Raw genomic sequence first — 12,344 nt, forward strand, 5'->3', positions numbered from 1 at the left:
AACGAAAATGATTGCACCACAACCATTAACTATTGGCCTGCGGATAAATGACAAGCAATAAAAAATACACAATTGCGGTGATGTAGATTAACTTAAATGGAGGCTTATTTATGTTATGCTTTCCGGTGATTTATACAGAAATATCAGTGAAATAAACTGGTATTTCACATTTTTAAACAGTGAAAAATAACAGTGAAAATATTGATATTTTTCGCATTTTTTCTGGGAAAATCGATATGCCACCGAATCCAACAAATATCTTCTATATATCCATCCTCTTCAAAAGCATCGTCAAACCAGTACTTTCAGTACTTTGATTTTTAATCTATGATGGGTTGTTGTTTTTTTTTGGGGGGGGGGGGGGGGGGGAATCATCATTCATCCAAACTGTTAGCAAGTCCCTTTAAGGTATGAAGGAAATATTATACTGTTATGTATTTGATCTTTGCATGAATAATGTTTAATGATTAAATACTATTTTCGTAAATATTGAACACACAAGATGAATATTCAATTATCTCACACAGAGGTCGCACAGACAGTGTGTCAAATGGTGTCTTATATTTAACCTACAAACGTGCCATATGCAAATTATTTGTTATTGTGCCCCATAGCCATACTTGAGCAAAAACAATGTGTCACTAAATATCACATACACATGCAAAGTGACCCTTTGTGATCAATTATGATACTTTGCAAACAATCTGTCATTTACAAGTGTAAAGAGTTTGCTGGTGAAAGAGTACATTCAGTTATAATTCTACAGTGTCATTAAATGACATAAAGAACACAGAAAACATAACCTTTATTTAAAACAGTGATCATTCACCTAGTTTGTTAAAAGGGTTGGTATCCAGGCTTTTTGTAGTTAAATGTCTATTTATCATTACTCGAAAGATGTTTATGTAATTAATAATATTGGATAGTCTATATAATTTGTTTACATAGATGGAAGCCTTGTCAGTATTGATTTATTGGCTCAATTGAATAAGTTGAGGTCCAAAGGTCAATGTCAAGGTCAAAATGAGGTCAGGGGATACAAGTATGCTGAGTGTGGAATGGAAGTTCGGAAGTTTTTTATGCAGCATTATTGATTTTAAGCAAATTACGTATTCGCAAAAAAAGAATTGTAACCTCCTGAAGTAGTCTTGGTCTGAAGTAAGATCAAGGTCAAGGTGAAATTGAGGTCAGGTTTTGTGATTGTGTTGAAAGTGTTCACATATGACATCCATGCAAGTTTCAAATTTGTGTAGCAAGCAGCATTGAAGTTAAATGAAACACCTCATTTTGGTTTCACCAAGAATTTTGACCCTCCAAAGTACGAAAGTAGGCCTTTGTCAAGGTCTAAATGAGTTCAGGTCATTTTGAGATATTCATAGATAGCATTCATGCAAGTATTAAAGCTTTTGTTTCAACACATACGAAAAATGTCATTTTGGGTTGACGTCTTACAAATGGACCGAAGGACGGATGAATGGATGGAAAATACCTCTCAGCATGAGTAGATCCCAGGGTCATAAAACGCTTATGAATTCTGATTCCTGGAATATATATAAATCAGGAGAATTTCAGACAAAGTTATTAAAACAGAAGCTCATCAATTTTAAACCTGTATGAAAGATGTCGGGCCTCTGACATTTCCGATAACATTTGCTGAGTTCTAGTATTCGCAAAACTGTTGGTCCTCGTGTCCAATAAGTAAAAACAAAATGTAAAACTTTGTTTTGGTTAAAAATGAAAACGAAACTATGTATGATAGGTTCCTTTTGAGTCATGGTTATAGAGATCGTGTGAAATCCTTAATAGAATTTTGCACATGATGCAGTTGGTAAGGAATTTTTTTGGCACACTCACCGTCACTTTGCTGATCTAAAATGTGAAAACAGGTAATTTTTGTAACTCAATGTAACACTGGTGGTATTAATATATTACACATAAGTAAATAGTGCTCCAAATGTGTGGGTTCAACTTGTCCGTTGAGTTTTAAAGCCAGCAAACCATTATCAGAGTGTGTCTACTTTATATTAGTGCTGCATATGTATATTTGTTAAATGGAATTCCAGAAATGAAGACATCCTGAAACTAACAATGTTTACACATTATATTAATATTTTTTTTAATATTTATTTTACATACATAGAATATGATGGATTTATATAAAACATATGATGATTAAAATAGAACATACAGATATGCTTGTACAATACATTCATGCATTTATCAGAATTTCAGTATCTTACCATTTATGCATTTGATCATAAAGCATTCACAAATAGTGACTTTAAGATAGGAAAGAGCAATTCTGATAAGTGTTGCCATTTTACTAAGGCGCAGAAACACATAACAATTTATAATAAATGCACAATTTATTGTATAAATGCTTGTACAAAACAAATCAATCACCCACACTCATTATAAAACAGTATTGTAAAGCAACTTAACCTCAAAGAAGAACCCATATTAAATTGTAAAAAAAGCAGAATGGTTAATTTACTGAATAATAACTATTGTACAAGCATTTTTAGACATTAAAATATATGACACATATTTTCCGATGAACTTTATTTTACTTATAATTTAGTTATAAATAGTTTGACATTATTTTGTTTTCCAACCATCAAAATATGTTAGAGAAGCATGTTATAATATAATTGTAAAACAAGACAAACAACACACAATTAAACATAATAATAGTAGGGTCTTTTGTAATTTACTGTCTTGTTTCCAGTTGCCCAGTCTCTGAAATTGACTGCCTTGTTGTCAGTTGCCCAGTCTCTGAAATTGACTGCCTTGTTTCCAGTTATCTCAGATATAAGACACCGCTTGTTTTCAGTTGCCCAGTGTCTGTTTTTGTTTGCCTTGTTTCCAGTTATCTGTGTAATTGACTGCTTTGTTTTCAGTAGGCCCTACTCTGTTATAGACTGCATTGTTTCCAATTATCTCAGTAATTGACTGTATTGTTTCCAGTATTCTCTGTTATTGACTGCCTTGTTTTCATTTACCATGTCTCTGTTATTGACTGCATTGTTTCCGGTTATCTCTGAAATTGACTGCCTTGTTCTCAGTTGCCCTGTCCCTGTAACAGACTGCATTGTTTCCAGTTGCCCAATCTCTGATATTGACTGCCTTGTTTTCACTTGCCTAATCTCTGTTATTGACTGCCTTGTTTTCACTTGCCCAATCTCTGTTATTGACTGCCTTGTTTTCAGTTGCCTAATCTCTGTTATTGACTGCCTTGTTTTCACTTGCCTAATCTATGTTATTGACTGCCTTGTTTCCAGTTGCCCAATCTCTGATATTGACTGCCTTGTTTTCACTTGCCTAATCTCTGTTATTGACTGTCTTGTTTTCACTTGCCCAATCTCTGTTATTGACTGCCTTGTTTTCAGTTGCCTAATCTCTGTTATTGACTGCCTTGTTTTCACTTGCCTAATCTATGTTATTGACTGCCTTGTTTCCAGTTGCCCAATCTCTGATATTGACTGCCTTGTTTTCACTTGCCTAATTTCTGTTATTGACTGCCTTGTTTTCACTTTCCCAATCTCTGTTATTGACTGCCTTGTTTTCAGTTGCCTAATCTCTGTTATTGACTGCCTTGTTTTCACTTGCCTAATCTATGTTATTGACTGTCTTGTTTCCAGTAGCCCAATCTCTGTTATTGACTGCATTGTTTTCAGTTGCCATGTTTCTGTAAATGACTACCTTGTTTGCAGTTGCCTAGTCTCTGGAAATGACTGCCTTGTTGAAAGTTATTCATTCTATGGAAATAACTACCTTGTTTCTCGTTGCCCATTATCTGAAATAGACTGCCTTGTTTCCAGTTGCCCAGTATCTGAAATTGACTGCTTGTTTGCAGTTATCTCTGTAATAGACTGCCTTGTTCTCTGCTGCCATGTCTCTGTAGCAGACTGAATTGTTTCCAGTTGCCCAATCTCTGTCAGTGACTGCCTTGTGTTGAGTAGCACTGTTTCGGTTATTGACTGCTTGTTTTTAGTTTCCCTGTCACTGTTATTGACTGCCTTCTTTTCAGTTGCCATGTCTATGTTATTTACTGCCTTGTTTCCAGTTGCCCATGCTGAGGGTGCAGACAAGGCAAACCTAGACAAGAAGACTGAGGGATTTCTGCATCAGAATATCAGAGATATCAAACAAGCTCAGGTATGCTATGGAATGTTGTGCAGAGCATAATTCAGAAAGTATTGGAGGAACATAAGAAGTCTGATTAAATTGTATGATATGTTTGCACAGTGTACAACTTTTTGTGCATATTTTTATTAGATTCTAATGCATGATAATTTACACTTCTTGCAAGAAATGCTTTTGATGGCTAAATTGAGTTAGTTGACCTCAACTTTTTATTCTACAGTCATGCAAATATGTTAATCAAACTGTTTGCTACAGGATTGGTTACAATGCATTCAAAGCAAGCGTCTTTTTACTAAGACCAAGCCATTAGACACGCACAGTTGGATGTACTTATACTAGTATTATTACTACCACCAAGACATACCGTTTACTGTGCTGATTGAGCTAATTAACTCAGATCTGTTCCTCCCCATGCGAAGCAAGCCTTTTGTTACACAGCTCAATCTGTTTTGCAACATCTGTTACTGTAGTAAGAATTCCTTCAATAAACCCAGAAGGATCAGGTCACTGTTTCATAGTTGATATGGTAACCCCCTATCAAAAGTGAGGTCGTGAGTTTGATACCTATTGTGGCAACGCTCTAAAGATCAGCCCCAAAGACATCAAGTTCAGGTTCTACCGAGGAAACGGATTCAAGAGCGTTTCAATGAGCATCAGACTTATAAAGTTTTAATGCAATCTAAATAAAATTAATATGTAGGTTTAAACTTAGCTAAGAATAGCTGCACATCATTCAAATGAAGCAGTTTGTTATACACATCAACCTGGTCAGCAACATATATGTCAATCTTGAATGAGCCGCGCTCTGAGAAAATGGGGCTTTATAGATAAAGTGTCGCCACAGATTAGACTGTGCAGTCTGCCCATTTTAATCGGGGACGTCACTTTCTGCTAAGAAGAGACTTTATTTAAACAAAAAATACCATAAAAGATGTGTTTTCCCTGATAAGCTTTTGAGGAATGCTAAGGCTAATCTGGGACACCATTTTACGCACCTGTATTAAGACCCATTTTCCCAGAATGTGTCTGGAATAAGGACAATACTCTGTTTACACAGATCGAGTTGTTTGGCAAGAAGCTAGAGCCAGGGGAGTTTGACCGGATGGAGCCTGAGGAGCAACAAGACAAGAGTGACAAGATGATGCAGCTCATACAGAGGTGGAGGGAGGAGAGGAGGGCCAAGGAGATCGGGGGGAAATAGTGGCTAAATAAGGGAGGGTAGGGGCTATATGGGGGGCAAAGTGGGGCTACATAGGGGGAGGGTAGGGGCTATATGGGGGGCAGATTGGGGCTACATAGGGGGAGGGTAGGGACTATATGGGTGCAGATTGGGGCTACATAGGGGGAGGGTAGGGGCTATATGGGTGGCAGATTGGGGCTACATAGGGGGGGGGGGTAGGGGCTATAGGGGGGGGGGCGGAGTGACAAGATGATGAAGCTCATACAGAGGTGGAAGGAAGAGAGCAGGGCCAAGGAGATCGGGGGAAATAGATGCTACAAAGGGTGTGGGGGGAAGTGACAAGATGATGCAGCTCATTCAGAGGTGGAGGGAAGAGAGGAGGACCAATGAGATCGGGGGAAAATAGGGCTAAACAGGGAGAGGGTTGGGGCTATATAATTTGGGGGCAGAAGAACGTTATGATGCAGCTCATACAGAGGAAGAAGGAGGACCAATGAGATCAGGGGGAAATACGTTCTGCGGGAATAGGGGCCTCAAAGGTGGGGAAGAGTTATGGACTATGTAGGGAAAAGAGGAGACCCAACTAGATTGGCTGGAAACAGGGTCAAATTAGTGGGGCAGACATTGCCTTCCTTCTCTCAAAGGCATTGCAATGCCAGTTTTATGTTATCACTTACTTTAGCACTATGGACTCACATTAGTATTGGATCACATTGGCACTTCCACGGGCATGTAGTGAAAATTAGATTTCCATTAATGTTTGTTGAAACCAAGCATTAAGATTGCCTCGGACTTCATCCCAGGAATAAGTGTGTTTTGAGTAGTCAAACTGCAGTCCTCGAAATTGTCGGACGTTCCAACTAAGAAGACAGATTCATGTCCCATATCTTATGGTAATGGTCCTTTGCATTTAAGAATAAGGTTAGGAAAATACTTGGCACATCATAGGGGCGCTTTGTGGGTTCATATAGGCAGTAACCTAATGGAGCATATCAACGCTTGTATAATCACTTAAGTGTGTGTCCTCACATTAGTAGTAAATGAAACCCAAGATCTCATGGATACTTAATTATTCACATGTGCTCACGCGGACGATGTAGGATTTCAAGTGTTATGTTGATGTTGGTAGCATTATTGCGTGCATATGGTCTCACATTATGGAGCGTTTGGATGCGTGTGAATAACATGTTTGGGCCACCTCTACAGACTTCATCCAGACCTAACACAAATATTACCAATAATGTTTTAATAATTTAAAGTGATATTATGGGCATCTAACAGTTTGTAGGTGTATATCGCAACCGTTGTTTATTTTTTGGTGTTTTTCACTTCATATATACTTTTATGTGTTAATGCAGCATCAACATACTAAAACAATATCCCGGAAAAGAAAAATAATGCATTTGAATATCATCCGTACTTTCGTGTTGAGAACTGACGACAGAAATGATTCGATGTGCGATGTGAATCTAAATTTAGTTTTAGTGCAGATTCGTTCATACGACACAAAGACACTATTTTGTTTTACGGATCATTTCGGCTTAGAGGACTGGGCGAGTCATGTAAAATATAGAATATAATATATATTTTGTATAAACAACTGGTAGCAATTTGAGTTGCAGATACTTGGTCAGTTACCACATTTTAATTAACTCTTTTGATCTGTTAATTATTTTCAGCTCAATTCAACAGTGAAAAATGGCCATAATATCACTTTAAGTTCTTTGACTGTTTATGCATATTAACTTGCATTTCAGTGAAATTTTTTCTAAAAATTGTCTTCCATTGGTTAAAAACCTGATTGAATTTGTGATATGGTCTGTTGATATTTCGTATTATAAAATGAGAGGGATGTAAAATTTAGTTATTGAGAAGAGAAAGTGATAGGAATCATTCCCATATACTGTAACCTCAGTTATATTTGATGGTATTAAATGTCATGATTAAAATAAATAGTTGTGGACACGTACAATCATGGATATCTGATTTTGAAAAAAAAGTACAAAGGCATATAGCAGTCGTAGAGTCAGTCCCGCCCGGCATTCCGTTTTCCGGAGGTTGATATTTTGCGCTACGCTTCAATATATTGAGCTGATTTTTGGTATGTGAGTCTACCTACATGGCCTACAGATGAAGTGTGAGTTTCATTTCGGTCCATTGTTTTTTTTTTGGCGAGGTTATAGGCTTTGGACTTAGAAATGTTCTCTTTAATAACCGTTTTCTGGCGGGTTTTTTACGCGACGATTTCAGATATTTGTGTTATGTGAGTCTACCTATATTGACCTAAAAATGAAGTGTGAGTTTCGTTCCGGTCAATTGATTTTTGGCGAAGTTATGTGCATTGGACTTCGAAACTATTCGCTTTCCGGACGTTTTATTACACAACGATTTCAGATATTTGGATGCTTTTTTGGTATGTGAGTCTACCTACATGACTTACAGGTGAATCGTGAGCTTCGTTCCCGTTCATTAATTTTTGGCGAAGTTATGGACCTTGAACTTTTAAATGTTCTCTATAATTACCGTTTTCCGGAGATTTTTACACAACGCTTTCAGATATTGAGCTGGCCTTTGGTTAGCTAAAGAAACTTCAGCGTACAGTTTACATTGTATTGACAGACCTGTACGCTGAAGCTAACCCCGTATCGAAAGTCAACCAGAGTCATAACATATTTATGTCACGCTATAAATCAAAGAAAGCTCATTTTCTTGGAAACATTTCTACATATATTGGTGAATGGATATAAAATACTGCATCGGGGATTATTTTAAGGTTCAAATGTTTCAAATGCATCTTACAATATACCAAAGATATATTAATAGATCTTTGAATATACGAAAATAACTCGCATCAGTCTGAAATTCACAATTTTGACGCCATTTGTCGCTTTGTCACGTGACGAGTTTTCATTTCGATACTTTCAGATCGACCTTGACATTATTTGCTGAAATTGTAAACATTACTTTCGTTTTCTGAAATCTATTATTTGTGATAAACAACTTACGTCTGGTGGATTAAAAGACTGATTTCAGCGTGAATCCGGTAGTTTTAAATAATATTTACTTTGAGTTTGTATTTACACTACAATTTGTTTACAAAACAAGCGAGAATAATCTAAAATACCGGGAAATGTCATTCTGAATTTGAAAACACTTGAGCACATGGTATGTTACTAAAAATAGAAATAACGTCATATGACCGTGAAATCTCGGGAGATTCGCATTTCAAGTAAGTCTGACACATCGCTGTTTTTCTCGATATGTAAAAGCAGAATAGATAAATTTTAAATGTTTAAGATAGTATTTTGTGAAAGATTATATCAGTTAAATGTAAAAAATGTCAATCTTTCCGATCAAGGGGTTGATTTGGGAAAATAACTGCATTTAAAAGCTTTTTTGGACCGGTATTTATTAACTGTCAACTTTTAGGGAATTTCTGGTTGACTTTCCTAATGGGGTTGGTCCATAACTATAAAGTCGCGCCAGTCAAAAATCATAAAAAGCGACATTTAAAGTTATGGTAGCCAGAACTAGCCTTTGGTATGTGAGTCTACTATTCCGCTTTATTATTTTTTGGCGAAGTTATGGGCCTTGGACTTCTTTGTATAATAACCGTTTTCCGGAGTGCTTTTAAGAAACGCTTTCAGATATTTAACTGTTTTTTTTTATGAGAGTCTACCTACATGACGTACAGATGAAGTGTGAGTTTCGTTCCGGTCCATTGATTTTTTGCCAAGTTGAAAATTTTCTCTGAAATAACTGTTGTGCGACTTCAAAGCTCAGTAAGGGGCATTGTGTTTTACAAACACAGGTCTTGTTGTACTTAACCAGTATAGCTTCTGTGATCAAGTATCATGTCCGTCCATGTTGGGGTTATCTCCCTCGTTATCCCAAATGTTTTAGGCACTATGATATCGAATGTAATGTTTTGTTTTGAAAGTTAATCGTTTTTATTGTCTAACCTTTCACGTGCGGTTATAAGCAACCATTGCCAATGTATGCTTTTAATTGTGTCAGACAAAAATGTTGTTCAAGATCTGTATTGTTTTCTATGAAATCACATTCTATGATTGTTATTGAACTATTGAAAGAGTCAAATAAACACGATAAAGACAATATTTATTGTCCAATCTTTATGAAACTTGGTTAGAACATATGCCCCACAGAAATCTCAGTCTACTTTGAAACTATGTCACGTGGTGTGAAATAGTTTCCTCTTTAGTTTATCAGAGCCTCCTGTTTTATACTAAGCTTGTTTATGCACTAGCATATTCTATCATGACTATACAGTTTAGCTAAATACCTAAAGATATGTTGCTCAATACTTAAATGGAGTTATGTACTTAAAGCGCAACACAATACATGTACTTAATTATATTACTCAACTCGTAAAACTCCAAACGCCAAATACAAGCAAAAAAACTGTTCAGATGCATTTCTCTTGCATGGGCAGTTATCATATCCGCATCATCGCAGCCACGTTAACGTTCCACGAGGTACATAGATTGAATTCATCAACATAAAATAATTGCATGCTTCCATCAGTCGTGACACGTATTGAATTATATTGTGTCGTTATTACATATTATTTAACAATAAAAAATTAATCTTTCAAATACAAAACTGGTCGCACTGATGTTGTGGATAAGATGTCGTAGCGATCGGGAGGTAACGGGTTCGATCCCCAATGTGGGGATTGTCCAGGAAACGGATTCGAGAGCGTTTCAAATAAGCCTTTGAAAAGCCGTTTCAAATAACCCTTACCCATAAGGCTTTTTTTGCAATCGAGCTAAATTAAGTTAAAACTGAATAAAATACAGTTTGCAGTCGCGTCCTTAGGGGCCTTTTCACGTTTTGGTAAATTGACAAAATTAAAAAAGTCGTTAAAAAGAGAAAATAGTAATACTGAACATTTACCATGCTCTAAGATAGCATTTATTTGCATCTTTTGATGAATTGAAAACCTGAAAAATATAAAGCGTTGCAACGCAAAATGATTGAATAATTTGGAAAGTTTTGTTGTGATACTTTCGGAAACTGCGAGGATTGATGATATAAGTAAAAACACACATCCACTCACAGTATAAGCACGGATGGTCGAGTGGTCCATGCGGTAGACTTTTTACTCCAGGACTCCAGGGGTCTGTGGTTCGAGCCCAGTTGAGGATTACTTATTTCCCCGTTTTTAACTGTATTCTTGTTTGTTTTTACTGGCGATTTGTAGGCCCAATGTTTGACTTTATCAGTATACAGCATTTAATGACAAGCTTTAATACATGTCGAAATCTGTGAAAAGTCCCCTTTAAGGAAAACACGCACGCAAACACACGCGCGCACACACGCACGCGCACGTACGCACGCACACAAACACACACACACAACAAATGAAAACTATTCAACTTCGGATTCAAACTTTAGTATCTTCGAAATCGGAAATATAAACCTGCGATGCTTATTAAATTGTCTCTTCTGCAAAAATATTATGTATACATAATGGCGTTCAACGTACCCACTTTCAACGTTGTTCATTCAACGTACCAACGCTCAACGTTGTTCATTGATATTAAATAGGCTGAGTTGTGCAAATTTAAAACGTGCACTAATATGCATAGTTCATTATTCTTTGAATAATTTTCTGAGTTTGGGGAGAAAGACAACGTTCCGGTTTTTATTGGTTCCAATCATAGGTTCCGTCATAAGCTCATATCTATGTGTTGTTTTTTTTTTTTTCACTATACTGTCGACAAATAAATTTCGCATGATTCTTGGTTTTGAGGTTGGTCGGCTTTGTCCGCGGCTTAAACAAGCCCCTTTAAAGGTTTATTTTGATTTAATGAATGGGTTTCGTTAAACCCTCTTGGAATGTGTAACATGACTTGTGTTAATGAATGAATGACCGTTCCTTGGATGATAGGCTGTAAACCTCTCAATAAACCTCTAGATTTTAACACCATACATTTTTATGAAACAGTTTAATTATCATGCAAGATGTGCTTGGGAATTTTATTAATTAAATTTTTGGAAATCAGGACGCAAATAAAAACGCAATCGCGGATCTGAAAACGTCCTTTTTATCAACAACAAAGCGTTAGTATTAATATACTAAGACGTGTTGGAATGTGATGTTGAACGGGTCAGATGACTGGCAAGAACAACAAATCAGTCCCGCTTTTGCATTTTGATTAAGTAATTGAATATGAATTAGAAAATAGAGATTGTGTAACATATGTTAATCCGTAAGTAAACAAAATCATATTGTTCTTAGGCAGGCATGTTTAAATATATAGTAGGGACAACAGAGCAGGTCTGATATACCCTGTTTACTAAACGAGAAAGATATTCCCGGTTTACAAGACAAGAACGATATTCACTGATTACAAGACAATAAAGATATTCCTTGTTTACAAAACAAGCAATTTATTCCGTATTAACAAGACAAGAAAGACATTTCCTGTTTACAAGACAAGAAAGATATACCCTGTTTACAAGACAAGAAAGAATGGTTTGAACACACATAAATAAATACTATTTATGATTGAAGAAAACGAGTTAAAAAGCATATGATTTTGGGGAAAATATTCGATATACTTCAATTGGATTTAAGAATAGTTTTTATTACAATTGTTATTATTTTCAGTATTTATAAGGCCATCGATACGTGGCGTTTAACATTTCTTACGAATTAACCAAAAATTATTGAACCAACAGCAGTTCTTAATATATTATGTTCGACGCATGAATAAATTGAATACGTAGTGTCCAGTAATATCTGTGACAGTCTTTGAATCAAAATGCTTTCTATATTCTTAGTACTTTACATTTGAAAAACACATCCATACTTATACTTACAGATTAGTTTAATGCGGGGTATATTTGTTATCAAAATAATACATTTTCTAGATATTAGATTTCCTGCTCATTTCCCAAAGCGCGTAAAGCGTAAGTCTTTAACCCATTTATGCCTAGTGGACTCTCCCATCCGTCTAAATTGGATCCATTTAATTTCAAAATTAGGGAT

General features: G+C 36.1%; 1 protein-coding gene across 1 annotated transcript in view; it reads left to right on the forward strand.

The window, feature by feature from the left end:
* LOC127839191 (uncharacterized) overlaps positions 1–5,357 on the forward strand; it is a 58,035-nt gene extending 52,678 nt beyond the window's left edge. The window contains exons 16-17 of the mRNA XM_052367461.1: positions 4,067–4,158; positions 5,204–5,357. Coding sequence (XP_052223421.1) covers positions 4,067–4,158; positions 5,204–5,347 — 236 coding nt within the window. The 3' untranslated portion in view covers positions 5,348–5,357. The remainder of the gene's footprint in view (positions 1–4,066; positions 4,159–5,203) is intronic.
* Positions 5,358–12,344: the final 6,987 nt, after the last annotated feature.

This window comes from Dreissena polymorpha, chromosome 1 (genome assembly GCF_020536995.1).
Source record: "Dreissena polymorpha isolate Duluth1 chromosome 1, UMN_Dpol_1.0, whole genome shotgun sequence".
Taxonomy (NCBI): Eukaryota; Metazoa; Mollusca; class Bivalvia; order Myida; family Dreissenidae; genus Dreissena; species Dreissena polymorpha.